The sequence below is a fragment of the Marmota marmota genome, unplaced genomic scaffold (assembly GCF_001458135.2).
Source record: "Marmota marmota marmota unplaced genomic scaffold, marMar, whole genome shotgun sequence".
Taxonomy (NCBI): Eukaryota; Metazoa; Chordata; class Mammalia; order Rodentia; family Sciuridae; genus Marmota; species Marmota marmota.
Genome location: NW_026000206.1, coordinates 5,141,573 through 5,160,714, shown reverse-complemented (window position 1 = coordinate 5,160,714; position 19,142 = coordinate 5,141,573). Strand labels below are relative to the sequence as shown.

Here is a 19,142-nt window from a genome sequence, read left to right as displayed (position 1 = left end):
GGTCCTAGGGGTGGATGAGTTCAACTGTGGAGCTGGGATGTTTTAGATAAATAAAAGTTGACTTGAAGAGGGGGGCTTAGCTGGAGAAAGCAGCTGAGGGGTTCATCCAAGGGTCCAGTCAGAGAGTGCCTTGCCAGAAGCAAGACTGGTCCAAGACAAATCCTGCCTAGTTTGTCAGGTCAAACACAAGAGCATTGTCAAGAATGCGCCCACACGAGATGGGAGTTCAGCAAGACTTTCTCAGAGAACAATAGTGGACTCCATTGTTCAGACAATTGGAGTCACACAATGAATACAGGGAGACTAGTGTTCTCCCCACTCCAGGGCCCTCAACAGGTCTTGACTGATCATTTCTCACTTAGCCTTCTCAATCAATTACCTTCCTAACACAGGCCACATTATGGTCCTAGTTTATTATATGAAACCAAGACTTTGTAATATAAATGACTGTAGGGATGATAAAGTGGCAAGTGGCAAGAGGTAGGATGCCACTCGGCTTTCTGTCACTGTGACAAAATACCTGAGAAAACAAACTGCAGGGAGGAAAGATTTATTTTGGATCATGATTTCAGAGGTTGGGTCTCTAATTGCTTGGTCCTTTCCCTTTGAGCTTGAGGTGAGGCAGAGCATCATGGTGGGGAGATTGTAGCAGAGCAAAGCTGCTCACCTCATGGTGGCCTGGAAGCAGGGAGGGAGGAAGGAGCTGGGGACAAAATAAACCCTCCAAAGGCATGGTCCCCTCAGCTGCTTTCTCCAGCTAAGCCCCCCTCCTCAAGTCTCCGACAGCACCATCCACTGGGGATCAAGCCTTCAACCCACCAGCCACTGGAAAGTCATTCCAAATCCAAATTATCTGAAAGAGAGCCAATAGTGTGCATCTCTTTCCAGCCCCACATTCCCTGACTTCACATTGGCAGCTACAGTCAGCCATGGTGGGAGTGTTTACGCCAAGGAAAGTGGTAACTGCTCCACAGCAGGGCTTTACTATACCCCTTCACCAGCCCAGAGACAGGTATCAAAGATACTCAGGACACCCAGAAAAACTTGGATTTTCAATAAAAATCAGTAATTCCTTATGATAAACAAATGGAACAGCTGAAATTCAAATTTGCTGGATGACCTGCATTTTGCTTTGCAAATCCAGCAACCTCAGTTGACGTGTACCACACAGCCATGCTCCTAACCACTAAACTCTTTGTCATGAACACTTACTCAGAATGTACCAGAGAAGTCAACCAATGCATTAGGATCTTAAATTCAGGCATCTAGAGACCTATTTGGGGATCCTACTGAAAATGTGCATCCGTTGGCCTTACCTGAAGGTTAGTGTCTGGCATATTATTTCTTCAAATCCAGGGACCCAAGCTCATCCGTACTTCAGAAAAGCATCTCTCAGGCTCTGGGGATGGATCATAAATGCAACACAGACAACCAAAGCAGGGCTCTCACAGTCTGTTCTCAGACAGGCGTCAACCAAGGTATTGACTGGGGCAGCTTTCTTGAAAGGAGAGTGTGGGGCCAGACAAAGGTCTCCAACTAACCAGTCAGGAAAGGGCTGGAGGAGATCCCCATTCCTGACCCTCATGCCTGTTAAAATCAGCTGGCCCTCCACAGGGACAGACTCTGTCTTAGAGGGACAGCACTCATCAGAATGGCTGGCAAGAACCCAGCAGAAATTCTGGTGGAGGAAAAGAAGGAGTGCATGTGTGCAGCAATATCAATATGGACTAGATCCTGAAGTGTGATTATTTCTCTTCCAGACCTTTAACTTCCCCAGATAATAACCTGCCCCTGCAGAGAGACAGAACCACATCAGACGTGGCTTCTGACACCTCCGTGTAGGAATGAACTCTCCCAGAGGTCTCCAGGTGAGTGGCCTCCTCTGCTCCGGTGTCCCACCCTTCTGGGTTGGCCTACCTAAAGAAGCTCCCCGAAGGGCACAGCTGACCTCGGTTCTAGGTAACTTTTGGAGTGACCCTGCCTGAGCCTGCATCTCCTCAACTCTATGACACAACGACGTGGGTGAGGAAGCTCAGTGCCAGGACACTTTGATTGCCAGGAAGGAAAGAGAGAGGAGACTTGGGCTCGTAAACCAGACGATAGAGGCACACTGGACAAAGCAGGATCGAATCCCAGCCAAGGCCCTCTGCTGGGTGACCCCACAACTGTCCACGTTGAGGTCACCCATCTTCTGATCCCTCACAAGTATCAGCCTAGAGGATTCCCCATGGCAGATTCCTGTCCCAAATTCCTAAGCATGAGATTCATGGGGAGAGTGTGGGGGGATTCGTGAAAGTTCTTGGGAGGGTCTGGGAGTCAGCATTTCTTGGGAGATGCTGCTGCCGCTGGCCCAGGGACATATTTTGCCTGGCACTTCTTATCCAGTGCTCCCGCCCATAGAGTCACAGCTTGGTTTTTCTTGGACCAGACAACCATGGGCCTCCTGGGAACTTGTTAGAGGGACATATTTTTAGGTCCCACCCCAGACCTACAGAATTAGACCCTTCATTTGCACAAGACTCCTGGGAGATTTATACGCACATTAACATTCCAGAATCACTGGCCTGGAAGATGCTTCCTGGAGTGTGATCTGTCCAGAGCCAGACCTCGCTTTTGTAGAAGAAGATCAATATGGACTAGATCCTGAAATTTGATTAAGTTTCTCTTCCAGACCTTTAGCTTCCTTTTAAGTTTTGCTGGAGTGCGGAGCTGGAGTGTACCCCAAAGGCCCACGTTGAGGCGAAGGCGGGGTCACCGCCGTGGTGCTCCTGGGAGGGGTGGAGCCTTGAGGGGGTGGAGCCTGGTGGAAGCACCTTAGGTGACTGCGGGTGTGCCCTTGAAGGGGTACTGGGCCCCAGCCCCTTCCTGCCTTCTCTTTTTGCTTTCTGACTACCACGAGGCCAACCAGCCTCCTCCACCATGTGCTCCTGACCTGAATCACTGTGCCACCGCAGACCCTAAGCAACAGAGCCAAATGACCGTGGCCTGAAACCTCTGAAACCATGAGCCAAAAAGACCTGCCCTCTTTAAAGTTGTTCTTCTCAGGTCTTTTGTCACAGTGCGGGCGTCTTGGTTAGTAATGGACCACACGGTCCAGCAGGGGGAGCCAGAGCCCGGGGGTGGCGGCAGGGCAGCTGTGGGCAGAGCGGGGAAGCCCTGTCTGCTGTCCCCTTTTTCTATTAAATGTGTATGACTTGTTCACACACAAACACACACTTCTTGACGGTCATGATAAAAATAAGTTGGAAAACATACTTAAATAAGGTGGAAAATTAAATAAGGATAGGAAATTAAGAAAATTCAAAAGAAAAGATTTTAGAGTAACGTAGGAGTATCGTTTTATGAATGTGTGTGTTTTTGTGGAATTTGGGGAAGTGTCTTTCCTACATGGGGTAGGGCAGAAGCCACCTCTTAAACCACACGTGGAAAGCATCACTCATAAGGGGAAAGGTTGATAAATTAGACTGGCAGATGACTGCTGGGCTCTTCTTCATCCCTGGGAACCGAGCAGCCAGATGACCTCCTAGCCACCTTGCCATTCTCCTCCCTGGGCACCAGCATGCCAGGATGCAGTAAGGTGTGCCCATTTCCCCCCAGGGGGCACTTGATGCCTGAAACACAGACCTCACAATAGCTCCCAGGTGGCGGTTATGATGCTATAGGTGCTGGCAATGTCCCTGGGTTCCCATTAAACTATCATGGAGACAAACCCCAGGCGTTAACACCTCCCATCCTCACTTGTTAGAGGATCCTTGAAGAATGGGAGATCAGCTGTCAGAGGATGGGAAAACAGAGGACTGGACATCAGGGGCCCAAGAAAAGAAGACTTCAGAGGAGACATCGCATAAGAGGAATGGAAAGTCAGTCAGAATCCTTAGTGCCCCCTATTCCTTCCCAGAGAGTTGCCAGGAGCACCCGCCTTGTCAGGAGGACCCATGTTCCACATCGCCCTCAGGGTGAGTACTCCCAGCCCCTTCACAGGGGTCTCAGCCTGGCTGATGGAGAGTGTCCCTCTGTGGGGTTTCCCACTCTGAGAGGGAAAACTGGAAGGTCACTCTGCAGGGCTCTAATGCACCCACCTCTCTGCCTTCCAGGATATGGAGCAAATCCTACAAATTAGACCCACGCATCGCCTTTGGGAAATACTCCCCCATGGAAAAAGAGATCCTAGTAAGTGTCCTGAAGTCCACACAGAGAGGGGCCCTCAGAAGCCAGCGGTTGGGATTGGGGGACCCCTTGGTTCAGTAGAGAGTTCTCCCACAGTGTGCTTGACCTGGTGGAGTCCACAGGTGGGTTTGGATTCCGCACTCACCCAGCCAAGTACCCTCTTATTTAAAAATCCCAGTGAGGAATGTGACCGTGAGTGGTAAGGGCTACGAGGACTGATGCTTCTTGACCTCTCGCCCCCCAATGGCCGCGTTCATGTACGTCTCCTCTGGAGGCCTCCCACCCGCTCTGTGGATTCTGAATTCCTAGGAGCTAAGAGCAGAGTCAGGATGGAACCCGGCTTGTCCTTCACTCTTCAGGGGCTCCGGCGCTTTCCGAGTGCAGGGAGAACAAGCCCGGGTGCCCTCTGTGGGGGCTGCCTGCCCTCCGCCCAGAGATTTTACCAGCCCCCTTTCGTTTTCAGCGTCTAGGTGGCATCCACACTATGGCAGCCAGAAGGCTTTTGGCTTTTAAAAAAGAGGAAGAACACAAGATGCTGAGGGAGCTACAGTTGCAGTCCCCAGACTACATACAGGTCGCGCACTGTAAGAAACACACCTCTGGCAATGTGTGCGCACCCCTGGAAAGAGTGTGGACGGCAAAGGTGATCGTACCCTCTGAGGAATTTAAAATGCCCCAGCGGGAGAAGGTCAACATCAGCAAGCACATAGAGCGGATGCAGCTGGCTCGAGCCCTCAGCAGCAAGCACCTGTTACCCGACGTGGAAAGGTTCCGGGGCTCCATGTTTCCATCCGGAGGAGGCCTGGGCCCCCTGGCAAAAGATAAGGCCTGGAAAAAGGGGGACAGCTATGACAGTTATTACCATGACAATATCAAGGAGCAAAACCCCACAAAGAGACACGAAATAAAAATGAACGTTACTTTCAAGTCAGAAGAACCCAAGAAATGCATAGCCTGCCATCGACATGACCGTCAGCCTTTCCTCACCATAAGAAAACTGGAACGATGCATCGCGGGCCAAACGAACCGAAACCGCCTGAGCTTAGCTGAATTCCCGGGAGACCTAATGCTCATGACCCAGGATTTTCTATCCCAGGGAACCCACCCTGCAAAGTGACCAAGACCTCAGAGACCCCAAGGAGCACACACACAGCACTGCTCCCTGTCAGTAATAAAGTTTTATTTATTCCCTAGGGTGACCACGTGTCCTGGTCCTTATTTCTCCTGCACACTGGGCCCCAGGCTCCCTCTCACCTGGCCTTTTTTCAGGGCCTTGGCTTCCCCTGCCCCATCTCCAGGGGATCCTAGTAAGACCTAGTTGTTGGGACTTCCCGGTTTTTAGCAACCCGGGTCCCTTAGCTCCCACCTCACTAGCAGCCCGGCTCAGCTGTCTGCCACCTCTTTCTCCTCTGGGGCCTGTATCAATGACCTATTTCTGTAAAACAAATTGATCCAAAATTTGGTGGCTTCAAACAACAACCTTTAAATTAGCTTATCATCTTATTGGTCAACACAGTAGGCTGGGCTCAGCTGGGTTCCTTCTGAGTCTGCGGTCAGCTGCAGGCTAGTTACATGGCTGTCCATCTGGCAGCTGAAAAACGATCAGCTAGGTCAGTGGAGGCATCGGGGCCACACAACTCCTACCTCCAGTGGCCTAGCTCAGGTTGATCACAGTCAATTTGGGGGTCCAGAGGGTAAGTGGAAGTTTGCAAGACCTCTTGAGCTGAGGCACAGAACTGGTACACCATCACTTTTGCCACATTCTGATGGCCAAATTAAGATGACCAGCCCAGGTGCAAGGATAGGTAAGTGGGCTTTGTCTTGATAGGTGGCCATATTACAAAGGCCATATTCAAAAGGGAGGCAGGCACAGTTAGGATCATTATTGCAATCAATCTACCCCAGAGTCCCTTCTACCAGGACCAGCCTGTAATCCAGATGCAGAAAAGAACAGTGTAAAGGGAGGAGCCCCCTAAAAGTTAGAGGTCTTACGGCCTAGGCACACAGCTTTTGCCTTAGAAGGCAGAGCCAGCTCATTCCATCCTCACCTCTTTGCTATCCTCCTCTTCACTGCAGCCAGGTGACCCACACTCTCGACTTGTGCTCTTATTTTCACAGATGTTTGGCCATCAATAAAGAGGGCACCTCAGAGAAGGGCTGACCCTTTCAGGTCTGCTATGAGATATGAAAATGGATTCTTAAGGGAGACAAGAAGGGGAAGTCAAAAGTTGGCTAGCCACTTCCCTGTACACTGTGTGTTACACACACACACACACACACACAGTGCCATGGGACCCTGATCATTGTGCAGTTCCTGAGACAGCTCTCTGCTTCTCACCAATGATGCACTGAGCCACGCTCACAAGTAGCCACCAGTTCAGTCTGCCGCGACCTGCACACCATCTACAAAGGATCTCGAGTAGGGGCGACCAGAGATGGAAAAAGACACAGAGATAGAAAACACAGAGACATTGTCAAGTAAAGCTGGGGCCAGGTGGGGCACTGCACTCTGATGGAGGAACAGTGACCCAGGAAGTTAACTACAGAGCATCGTAAATGTTGAGGCTTGTGAGTTATCAAGAGGCTTCTTTGTGCACTAAATAGTTACAGAGCCACAGACGTTTTTGCAGCTACCCTGCGGCACCCAGGAAGCCCATTGTACTGGAAAGTCTGGTAACTGTTGGGTCAGAGCCAGGGTCAAGGCTGTCCACAGCCTCGTCTTTGGGCAAGGAATGTTTCCCAGGCCTGGCTGTTGGCGACCCTGCAGGATCAGCTGACGACTGGGGCTCACCCACTAGCCACTGTCGGTGAGAAAGTTGTGTCTAGCACTGCCTTCATTAGGAGGTGAAAGCCGCACTCCACTTTCCTTCCAGTGATCAAGACGGAAGACAGCTGGCCACTGTCCATGACCTGTTTGGAACTGTTCCAAATGGTGGGCTGTCCCCGACATCAGGCCATTTTCCATATCCTGAGCTATTCAGTGAGAAACTGAAGTGCCCAGTGAACCCAGTGCCCAGTGAACCCTGGACTGTGCAATGGAACCTGGGGGACAGCCAGAACCTGGACCGCACAGGGGTGGACCCTTCAACCCCCCATGTACCTTCTGGGTCAGTTCTGAGTGCCAGGCATATATACAAGTGCAGCATTTTGGGGCATCTGGAACAAATGAGGATTTTTTTTTTTTTCTGAAAGACAAAAAGCTGATGCTGAGTCTCAGCTGCACAGTGGGTTCTTGAGGAGCATGACACAGTCACTTATCATCTTCATCCGAAGCGCAAAAGGATCCCTCAGTCAATTCTGTCCTCAGCAACTCCTCACAGAGCTGGGAAAACACTGAGCTTGTTCCCAGGGACTGACAGCTCCCTCCAGGCAGAGGAAGAGCCATGCTCAGCTGACTCTCATTTCTCAGAAGAGCAGCAGGGGCCGCGGCTGCGAGTCTGGTAAAGCACTGGAACGATTCCTTCCATGGCTACAATGGCCAAGACGATGATTCTTGGGAATGTAGTTTTCAAGATCATTCTGATTCAAGAACCAGTATCAACCAAAGGAATGGGCCAGATTTTCCAGAGGCAATGTTAGAAATTTTCAGTATTGCTCTAACTTCCTAAATATGAATAAAATCGTGAGTATCAAATCATCATCTGAAAACTCAAACCGGTTTGAGAACACTAGAGACAAACTGGATCCTAAAATTTGCTTAGCGTCAGCTATACCATGTAGTAGGACGTTCTTTGAATGAGACATGGGATCAGAACTAATTCTGCTGCCAACCTGTTGTATGTGAAAGCGCGGGGCGGTGGGGGGGCTCTCTGTGACTCAACTCCCCTGTCTGTGGAAGGAGTACACTAAACTAGAACCACGGCTTGCTTCGATGATTCTTTAATTTGCTGTTCTCGATGGAGTTGGTGGTTGACTAAATCCTTGCCCACGCCCCACCATCTACCCAGTGTGGGCACTTATGACCTGAGTGAGTACTGAGCTACAGGAGAGGCACTTGGTGCTGGTGTACACAGGTTTTCACCAAGTCAAATTCTCTTGAGATCCTGAAACCACTTATGAGAATAAACCTACCCCTTTGGAAAAAGAAGGAAAGTCAAGTGTTGCCCCACTGGCTGTAGTCAAAAACTAACTTGTTGACTAATGTAATGCTAATTATAGTAAACGTGATTACCTGGAGCCATCCAGAAATAAATCACAGTTACCCTATGTGTGTATATGTGGGCCTGCTTTTAGGAAGTATATATGAAAATAAAATTAGGTCCAGATTTGAATTTTTAAAGGCTCTAGAAAATGCCCTATAGTAAGTACATATTCATTCTATCTGCTTATCTTGACTTACATAAAAACATCCAGATGGTAATATCTGATCAAGAGATAAGTGACTACAAGGCCCCGTGAAATCTTATGCTCTATAGATTATGCTAATGATGATGTGAAATTTAGAAAGCCTTTGGAACTCAGAATTGAAAATAAAAGAGACTTCTGGGGAGAAGTCATTTAATCTGAACTGTCTAACAATCCCTATTCCCTGAGAATTCAGATTAACAAAGAATACTAGGGGAACAAGAGATGCATTAAGTTCTTATCAAAGGCCCTGTATTGGTTTATCCAATTGACAGATGAGGTAGATGATATATAAATAGATGGATAGATAGATTATAGGTAAAGATGGTAGATGTTTTGAAGGAAAAAATAATTTATGTTCATTAAGCTTAATTAATGAACATGTTCATTATTGGAAAACCCAGAACTTCTTTGGACCTCCTTACACTTAGGTTTGGTGTTGGTTTTATTTCGAATTGCTTTTGGAAACAGAACTCATCACTTTTTCCACGCTCAGAGCCTCTAGTTTTAATATGTCCTCACCCAAGACTCATGAGAGCCCCATGAAGTCAAAAGGGCTGGTTGATAATGTGAGGCCTGGAGTGGGTGAACCAGCTGGGTCCAACAAGCTGAAGGGTCCTGGGATGAAGCATATGACCAGCACTTTGGATGTGTCCAGCCCACGGCTTCTAGGCTGTGCCCACTGCCCTCCCCTGTAACCCTAGACAGCCTGACCTGGCTCCTTCCATCTCACCTGGACCTCACCCTCCGAACATCACCTCTCCACCACGGTGGTCCAGATGTGAGTGACTTTTAGTCATTCCGAGTCCTAGGGCATCGTATGTAATCAGTAAATGATCACATAATTCCATGAGGTGGAAGTTATATTCCTTAAGAGCTGGCACCTGATTTACCTTAGGGAAAGTGGTCTTTCTTGGGGAAAAATACCTTATAATTTATTTGGGACCAACAGGGTGTAATTTGAGGAATCAATGAACAAAGAAAGAACGGTTAGACTCTTTGCATGTGGAAATGAGAGGGATTTCATGTTTCCCTTGATAAGAAAGGAAGAACAAGGGAGAGGAAAGAAGAGCTAGGGAGATAGAATCAGGCTGGACACTGTGTGGGATAAAGGACCGTAAAAAGCCCGGAGAGGCAAGGAGGCTGTGGGCCTTTGATACCATGAATGCCTAACATGTCGTTTTAAGTTGTTTGCTCTTCAGAGCACAGTGAATCCTCTCTGAAACCCTCATGATCAGAAAAAAAAAAAAAAAACATTAAACTCACGAGTTCCTTGTCTGAATGAGGTTGGGGGTCTGGTGTTTGGGAATTGAGGAAAGGGCAGAGGCTCACATCCAGCAGAGAGTTCAGAAGGGAGAGAGCAGGTGTGGATGGAGGAACATGGAGGTGGTTAGTGAGACTCTGCCCCCTGGTCATCTGTGGAAGTCCAAGGAAGACTTGGGTCTTCAATCAGGGTAAAATCGGGAAGCTGATCTTGCCTTGTATAGCACTTTGAGGAGCACTGAGCTCAAGCTGGCTTTTGGGTTACAGATGAATAAATGAATAGGTGAACAAAATAGAGGTATTTAGAAATGAAGGCAGTTGGACTACTGGGTCAGGCGTGCGTTATATATCACCCAGTTGACCATGAACACAGAGCGTGGAACTAATTGTGACTTTCTGTTACCATATTCTCTTTCCAGAAAGACTCAGGGGTGGTGGGGGGATTGGTCCCAGTCTACCTTGTCCTTCTGGTCAGGATGGGTTTCTAATTCTGGCTCTTGGAGGGAGCCCCCATAGCACTAGGATGCTATTGTTTAAGCAAGTGCTCGTGTTACATTGAAGACACACAGAACATCTTTATTGAGAAACTTGAAGGCATTAAACTTAAACTGGACCACTTTGGGGTTGGTGGAAGAGCAAGCAGAGAAGCTGGAAAGTAAAACAACAGGAAAAAGTTTGGGGAGAGAGAGAGAGGGAGAGAAGCAGAGAGAAGTCTTGGCCTCTATCCTCGACAAGCTAATAAATAGTTAATGAATGAGACAAATTCTCAATAATGCTAATCCTAGGAGCCCCAACTCTCCAACCTTATCTCCCTCTTGGCACCATAAATCTCTGGTTCCAGCTATAGGCCTCAGGCAGACCTGGGTGGGAACGACTGTGCCATTATGTGGTGAGCTGTGGGATCACAGCCAAGTGCCAGAATTCCTCAGCCTTGGTTCTGCCTGTGGAGGTGGGGCCAATGATACTGTCTACCTCACAGGAAGGAGAGGAGTGAGATAATTTGTGGGAAAGTCAGGAACAGATAATGAAGCAGGAGGCACAATAAGTATTTCATAATTACTTCACATTAGCTAAGAGTTTATAATTATCTGAATCTGCATTATTTTTATGGGCTTCAATCCGGTTGTTCCCATCCATTGCCTCATATCCTGCCCATGCCTTTCTCTTAGGTCAAGGCCACCTCCAGGCAGACCTTTCTGTCTATCTTCACAGCCACCTTTTGGTCCAAACCACCACCATATCTCACCTGAACTAAGGCAAGATGTTCCTCAAAGGATTCACTTATAACTCACATCCCACCCATCAACCAGTGACAATTGAAAACACAGAGCTGTTACGAGCTGAGAGCTTGGTGGGAAATTCTAGCAGGGAAGCCCAGATACTGGTGTACCCTTGACTGAGAACAGTCCTCCTCTATCAGGGAAGGGCATCCTATTTGACATAGCTTCAGAGGGTCACATATGGAGCAGAGACAGAGGAAGGGGACACTCTCCTAGCCAGGCAGATCAGCCAAATCAAGCCTGGTGATCAACTGGGTGACAGGTGTTGCAGTCAGATCATCCTCACATCTAGAAAATGTGGGACATATACACAATGCAGTTCACTCAGTCACAAAGAGAAATGAAATCATGGCGTTTGTTGGTAAATGGATGGAATTGGAGAACACCGTGCTAAGTGAAATAAGCCAGGCTCAGAAAGTCAACGGTTGAATTTTTCTCTCATATGCAGAAGCCAGAGAGGGGAGGGTCAAAGAATGGGGGAGTCTCACAAAACCAGAAGGGGGACCAACAGGGTAGAGGAATAGGATCAGGGGGAGGGGAGGTCATGGGGAAGTGCTGGGAGTGGAGGGTACCAAATTATACTGTGTCCATGTACAGACAGAGCACAGTAAATCCTGCTTGGACATGTATAATTATAGCTCATTAATTAAAATAATGATAATAACAGAAAGGAGATCAGTAGAAAGAGCAAGTGGATCAGGGGAAGGGTGGAGGGAAGGGAAAAGGAAGGTACTGGGGAATGAGATCAGCTAGATTATGAAATTATGTAATGCATATGTACAAATATGACATAATGAATCCCGCAATTAGGTATGATTGAAAACCACCAACAAAAAGTGAATTTAAAAACTGTTATGTTTTGATTTGTATCCCTCCATAAAGATAGGCTAAAGTTCTAAGCTCCAGTACCTCAGAATGCAACCTTATTTGGAAGTAGGATTTTAACAGACATAAGTAAGCTAAACAAGGTTATAAGGATGGATCTTAAATCAATGTTATAACAAAAGTATTTACCAAGATAATAAATTATTTCTCTTAGCATTTATTCAACTTGGAAGACTATATGGAATTACATATATATAATTACATATATTTTTTGTTTTATATAGAAATAAATATTAATTATGCTTCTTACCTGACTCATTATTGTTCTTTAGAACAATGTGAAAAATCCTGAATCAAAATCCACTGGCCAGTTGGTTGGGTAACTAACATAACATATTAGTGTATGTTAAGTTGGTTCACTGGAAACATTTAACTTTTCATCTCATCAGAAGAGGATATCTCCACAGAGATTCCTCAGACGTGTCCTAGGAGCCCTAGGGCCTGTTAACATGAATCAAAAAATAATCAGAGAAGCCACCGACCTGTAAATGACAAGTGAGAACGTTAGATCCCACCTCAAAATACCAAAGACATTTATAACCAACTTCGAACTCAAAGCAGGGGCTTCTCATCTCCATAAACATTGTAGAAAGTTTCGATTTTACATAGTAGGAACTCAATACATCTGTGGGCCAGCTACTATCCTAAGCAAAGCAGAATCGTGGGTTTTATGGAGAGTTGACTGTATACATGGTCATGCACATTTGGGCATGATGGAGAGATTTCCAGTCCCCATTCTACGTTTCCGAGATAAACCCTAGCTGGCTAGATCCAAAGTCTGATCAGTCAACCAATGTCTGATCAAAATGCAACATGACAGCTGAACAGCATAGATAACTGGAGTGTGTTATCCCACAAACTTCTAAATTTGGGTCTTCTTGGAGCTTTTCTCAGGACCCATACACGTATAATATAATTTGTTATAATCATGAAATACAATTTGGTTTTGACCCGTGGGAAGTAGGAGAAGTTCAGCACGCCCTCACCAAGACCTTCTTGATGGCCAACCGCACCGCCAGAATGGCAACAGAGACCAGCGCCACCTCGTCGGTTGCCTGAAGGTCCCTTCTTAGGGCAGGAGAGACGAACAGCAAGTAGATGGCTCCACGGCCCCAAGAGAGGCCTTGACACATGAAAATCCATCTTACACTTGAGACAGATCAGAGGGACTTCATGGTCCCTCCCAGTGATGCCTGGGGCTCCAACTCAGTGACAGGAACTAAGACAAACTCGACTTAGCCAAAGAAAGACTTTATTCCAAAGGAAGATAGCAACGAGTCAGATGCTCCAACAACAGGATTGGCTACTAAGTGTCTCGAGGGCCAGAGAGAAAGGAGCTTTGTTTCCAGGGTGCTGGACAGAGGCTGGCAGGACTGAAGGTGAGGGCTGGGCTGGGCTGGGTGACCAGGGCACACAGGCAGTGTGACCAGGCGGTTGACCGGGAATGCACTTCCTTGGGGTCAGCAGATTTCCTGGAGGGTCCAAAGGGTCTTCAGGAGGGTTGTTCTGCCTTGCAACGTTACCCTCAGGGGTGAGTCCAAGCGCACCATCCTGTGTGAGGACAGAAGCTTAACGAAGTGTGGTTAAGCCAACTGAGGAGCGGTTCATTCTGGGAGAACGATCATTTATGAATAAAAGTAGAGAGAGAGAGAGAAAGAATATGAATTCAGGAGACAGTGTCTAGGTTGTCCTAGAAAGCGAGGGGTCAGCCCAGGCTTCTCAAAGTCAGGGAAGAGTGGTTCTTTACAGGGAGCCTCTCCCTGAGCACAAAGGGATGGGGGTATACTTTCACCTTCCCCTTTCCCAGTACCGCTGGACTCAGGTGAAGTCCAGCAATGCCAAGATGAAGGTGCCCACCCTGGGGCTGCCTGGGGTCAGCTGTGCTCTTGTTGTGCAGTGCCTACTCCTTGTTTCTGCCTAAATTGAGCATGAAGCAATAAACACACTTAAAGTAACTGCGTCTCCAGGCCAGCTCCCCGCCCTCCAGCCCGCGCCTCACGCTGCCCTGTCCCCTCTTCCTTCCGTGCTCTCGTGTCTGCTCTTGCAGATGGAGCTGCCCTCAGCTCTGCCCACTCCAGGCCCCTAGAGGTCCTGCTGCAAGACAGGCTCTATGGAGAGATGGCGCCTTTCCCTGCCTCCTGAGGCTGAGCAGGCAGAAGGGCAGAGGGGGCTCCTGAGGTTGTCCATGGGATGGGATGGATATAATTGGAATTAAAAATTGAGATTGGAAAGGAGGATTTAAGGATGGTTAAAGCTGCAGCGGTTACTACTTTGTTTTTGGCCATGATGTGTCCCTGGTGCATGTATCTCCCGATACCATTTAGACTCCGTCCCAAAGCACATGCCCTCCATGGGAGGCGATGGAAAGCATGAAATAATATGGCCACACTCACCGTTTGCTTGTTGGGTAAACAAAATGATGACGAAAATCTGTCTAGACAGGAAAAGAGAGAGAGAAGAAACTGGACTTACTGACAGTTTCAAGGAGGAGAATGGACAATAGGCCTCCCGTGGAGAGGGGCCCAAGTGCAGAGGGCAGAGCGTCCCAGGAGCAGCCCTGGGTCACATGAGGCAAGGGGGAAGGAAGGCCTGGCTCTCAGCATCAGACACCAGCTCATTCCCTGCTTTCCCCACTTTTTGTGATTTCACTCAAAGTGCAATGTCACCACTCTGGAGTCACAGTGAGAAAGCTCACCCTGATGAGGGTGACCCACCTGTCCTCAAAGCCTCCTGTCTCAGAAAACCCTCAGTTCTAGGCAAACCTAGACCATTGGTGACACGCACTCTGATCTGGACATTTCCTGTTTAAAATTCTGTAATGAGATTAATTATCAATTTGATGTAAAAATAAACTGATCAAATACAATTTTATAGTGAGGAGAAATCAATATTCTCAATTTATGGAAGTTATACCCTTTGTGAGACCCAAGTACAGCACCTGAGATGCCCAGAACTGCACAGGCGTGCACAGGTGTGGTACGAGGTGAACTTTCCTCATTATCTACTCTGCACAGTTTAAGATGCACGTGGCCCTGGGTTCGAGATCTAATTGGCACTACTAATTGTGTGGCCTTGGACAAGTCATTTACTCTTGCTAAAGCTCAGCTTCCTCACCTCTAAAGTCAAGATATTTATACAGCTGGAGAATGGTTTCTATGTAAAAGAGATGCCTCCACGAAGTCGCTCAAGGTAATCCCACCCGGGAGGTCCATAGGCGTCTTTGGCCTCTTTACTCACCCAGGGGAGGCTGTTGGGGTAGAGGAAAGCACAGCCATCGGCATAGGGAATTATCCCGCCCCCCGCAGCCTGTTCACAAATGACTGGACCCCAGATCTCACTGGCTTTGTTTATGAGAAGAGCCGGCCAGGTGTGGACAAGAGAAGAAAAGCCTCGGTTCTTAGGAACGGAGGACCGTCATCCGGAACCTTCCACCCCGCTTGGCTTCCAGATCTCAAGGTTTCCAGGAAGCTCTGCTGTGGCCCTGGGATTCTCACACTGGCATTTCTGTTCTAGAGACCAGGTTGGGCTTCAGGCCCCTGGTCCATCACAACAAAGGCAGAGCAGTGGTGTGTGTCCTGTCAGCGGCAGGATGAGAAGCCCCTCAAGTGACTCCCTCCCCCTGGCAGGTGGGGCATGGAGCAGAGCTGGCTGGTCCAGCAGCCCAAGCTCCCCTCCCTGAATATGGGCACGGAAAAGAGGTGTTCCTCCCAACCTCCCGAAAAACGAACTTCTCAGGGGCACTGTGGGACCTGGGAGGGCTCCTCACGTCCCTCTCACCCTCTGCTTTTACAAGCTCTTTTCCATCCCTCATGTACCCTCCATGTCTCCTGCTCACAGGAAAGAAGCCAGGGCCTTTCAGTAGTATAACAGGACAGCAGTGTGACATCCCTCCAGGGCACATCTATGACATCCTTTATACTCGTCACACTCTTGACCAAGCCTGGGTTCCTCCTTGGTTCTAAAGATGGTCAAATCCAAAAGCAATCTTTGAAAAGTAGAAAAGACCACTAGGAGTGTGAGAGGCCATCTTCGCAGGTGATTTGAGTTCCCTCCCTGGCTGGGCGAGAGGCGCTTAGGCACAGCTGTGTCAGAGCTTTCCCCACCCTTCTCCAGGTCCGAGGGCTTGTCTGTGCAGAGGCGTGTCTGGCCACTGCCCCAAAGATCCAATCGTCGCCCCTGACCTTGGGATGCTGCCCCCCTTAACCTTCATTGGATGGGATTTTCCCCAGAATTTTTTGTTCCCCAATAAAAGCCCACTCCCTGGCGTGTTCTCCCTCTCTCACTAGCCTCTTCAGTAAACCTCGCTACCACAACAGGTGGCTGGAGGCTGGAGGTAGGAGAAGCCATCCTGGAGCTGGTTTAGGTAATTAGAGTCTTGTCTCTTTAATTTAAAACTCCCTAGTGGTTTCTCACGACTCAAACCTTCTTTCATGAAGCCAGCGCAGGTCGCAGGCTAAACTATGAGGACATTTTGAGAACAGTGCACACTCTGATATTTGGAGAGAGGGTAAAGCAGGAAATGCCTACTTATCTCTAAGCCTCTCACAAATCTCCTCCTCTTAAGTACCCACCTGGACTTCTCCACTACACCTTTTTTCATAATCCCCCAGTTAAGATTTGGTAGATAGAAATCTTACCTTTTTTTTAATACAACAGCTCTAGGTTGTCCTTACAAAGCAGCTCTGTGACCTAATGGTGGTTTTACTCCTGCATCAAGTCTAGAGGGGCAGGAGCCCTTTGAAACAGAATTCACATCATTTGTAGCCCACCATTTCAGGCTCTAGTTGGCTTTGATCATAATTGATGAAGAGGGGAATTATGCATTAAATGAAGAAGACTGCCTGGGATATAAATGCTGCAATTGTTCTTGTGTTGAGAAAGACATTTGTGGCTGCATAACCACTGTCTGGATTTCTCCTTTTTTTTTCTTTCTTTCATCTCTGTACTTCCTTACTTCCTTCCTTTCTTCTTACCTGCCTTTCTATCTTCCTTCCTTCAATCATTCAAGAAGTATTCCTTGAATCCCAAAGATAGATCATCTATTTTGTTAGAGACAAAAAAATAAGCAGACAATTGCATGCTTTAAATTCTACAAGGAGAATAAAGATAAGCATAAAGAACACAGAGACTGTTCACCTGGGAAGAGAACCAGGAATTATTTTGGAAAACTGAGCCTCAATCATAAGGTACAAACAGAGGCCCCTAAACATAGAATGATGAGTCTGGTAGGGCTACGGGATGCATTCCAGGCAGACGGACAGAATGAGTCAAGCTGTGGATCTTTTACAAAGATGGAGACTGGGGGACGGGGAATCCAGGAACTGGGTCATGAAGGATCCTGTGATTCATCCTAAGAAGAGTAAACTTTATCCAAAAAGCAGGTGGTCATTGAAAGGTCTTCAGCAGGGAGTCAAAGAGTGAGTCAGAAAAGTGACCTAATGGAAGGTGACGGGCCTGGAGCCCCAGGTGTTGTCCCTCCAGTGCAACAACGGCTGAGCTTGCCACATGTCTCAGGAGTAACCACATTAGGCTGTGGAGTCCTTCAAACTGCAAATGCTGGGAGTGTTGGATGAGGAAAGAGGTTAGTGTTGGAGGAAATCTGTGCCAGGACTATGGCTAGTCGAATAAAACTGGAACAGATACTCCAGGAACTTTACACAAAAAAGGAATAGAGTCTTTGCAGGTACAGTTCGGAAAAAATCACTGAACATATTGATTACTGTAGCCCTCAACAGAAATAATTTCAGCCCCCCAGGGAAGGGAGAGAAACCTATATCCATGGTTAATACAGTAAAATATTCAAATGTCCATTATTCAACAGAACTTGGAAGTGTGTGCATGTGTGTGTGTGTGTGTGTGTGTGTACTTGAAAGGAAAGTATGATCCACATCCATAAATTTAATAAAAAAGGAGTAACAGTAGCCATCCCTGAAGAAGCCCAGACTAATGGCTTACTAAACAAATATTTTAAAATAAACTTCCTAGATATGATCAAAGAGATAGAGGGCACCATGGGTAGAGACATAAAGGGAATCAAGAGAACAATGCAAAAATAATCCTAGAATATCCTAAAAGACATTTGAATTATAAAACCTAGAGTAGATAATCTGGAGCCAAGAAGCACAACACCTGAAATGGAAATTCACTAGAGAGAAGAGCAGCAGAATCGAACAGGCGGAAGAATTGCTGAAGCTGAAGGTAAAGCAATTGGAACCATCCATTCCAGGGAAGAGTGGAATGAGGAATTTTCAAATGAGGAATAGAGAATAGAACCTAAGGAATCTATGAGAAACCATCAAGCATACTGACATATGCTTTATGGGTGTTCTAGAAGAAGTAAGGAAAGAAAAATATTGAAGATATAAGAGAAGAAAACTCCTCAAATTTGATCACATGCATAAGTACATTCTTTGGAGAAAGGAAAGTCTCTTCAACAATTGGTTCTGGGAAAACTGTATATTTATATATAGAAGAAAGACACTAGACTCTCTCATTATATGCAAAAAGAGTCAATTCAAAATGGATCAAAGACTTAAAGATAAGAAACTTTGATTTAAAGGACAATTATGTCTTTTAAATCCATCATTGAATGTTCCCTCCATTCCAAATCAGCTCGTCACCTACCATTCAGCAAATGTTCTTCCTGGCACGTAGCACAGCTCTGGGGTTCTAAGTCAGCCGTTACCCTGAAATCCTTTCCAACCACAGCTCTTGGGTAATAGGTCTCCATGTTCTCACCACACCAAAAACTTGATAACTATGCTCATTAACAGGGGCAAAGGATAATGGCAAAATCTCAAAATGAAAATCAGTAACAAAAAGAAGGATGGCTCCTTTGGCCACCAAGAAACCAACAGCACCAACATGACCAGGTGGCCAAAGTTCAGATCACCACAGGAGTGGTGGGTGGACGTCATGTGCCCCTGCTATGATGCCCTGGAAGAGCTGAGCATCATTGCTGTGATTTTTCCTGCCAAGGATGCAAGATGAGATCCACCATCAGGAAACAGTGGATGGACCCGAACAGAGGGCATCACACACACTCCAAGCCTTGACTTTTCACAGTCAGGAGCAGATGGAGGACTCCTTCTGAGTGGGTCAGTACTGAGGAGACCTTGTAACTAAATGCAATGTGTGCTTTCCAGTGGAATCCTGGACCCTGAAAATGAAAGAGACAGTGTGGGGACAGTTGGCAATATTGGA

At 47.3% G+C, this 19,142-nt stretch overlaps 2 protein-coding genes across 2 annotated transcripts in view; one reads left to right on the top strand and one right to left on the bottom strand.

Annotated features, from left to right (window-relative positions):
- The window catches only part of Dmbt1 (deleted in malignant brain tumors 1), a 170,912-nt gene that overhangs the window by 109,056 nt on the left and 42,714 nt on the right, over nucleotides 1-19,142 (bottom strand). The window contains exons 15-16 of the mRNA XM_048791448.1: nucleotides 17,464-17,479; nucleotides 6,671-6,707 (exon numbers count right to left, since the gene is read on the bottom strand). Coding sequence (XP_048647405.1) covers nucleotides 6,671-6,707; nucleotides 17,464-17,479 — 53 coding nt within the window. The remainder of the gene's footprint in view (nucleotides 1-6,670; nucleotides 6,708-17,463; nucleotides 17,480-19,142) is intronic.
- On the top strand, nucleotides 3,760-5,284 carry CUNH10orf120 (chromosome unknown C10orf120 homolog). The gene is made up of 3 exons (XM_015498432.2): nucleotides 3,760-3,956; nucleotides 4,095-4,170; nucleotides 4,631-5,284. The coding sequence occupies exons 1-3, from the start codon at nucleotides 3,760-3,762 to the stop codon at nucleotides 5,282-5,284; spliced, it is 927 nt and encodes a 308-aa protein (XP_015353918.1).

Bases quoted from the DNA above. Each gene is read 5' to 3' on its own strand.
- CUNH10orf120 (XM_015498432.2), top strand. From the start codon at position 3,760: ATGGGAGATCAGCTGTCAGAGGATGGGAAAACAGAGGACTGGACATCA. The intron at 3,957-4,094 runs GTGAGTACTCCC...TCTGCCTTCCAG, and splicing joins TGTTCCACATCGCCCTCAGG to GATATGGAGCAAATCCTACA. The intron at 4,171-4,630 runs GTAAGTGTCCTG...TTTCGTTTTCAG, and splicing joins CCATGGAAAAAGAGATCCTA to CGTCTAGGTGGCATCCACAC.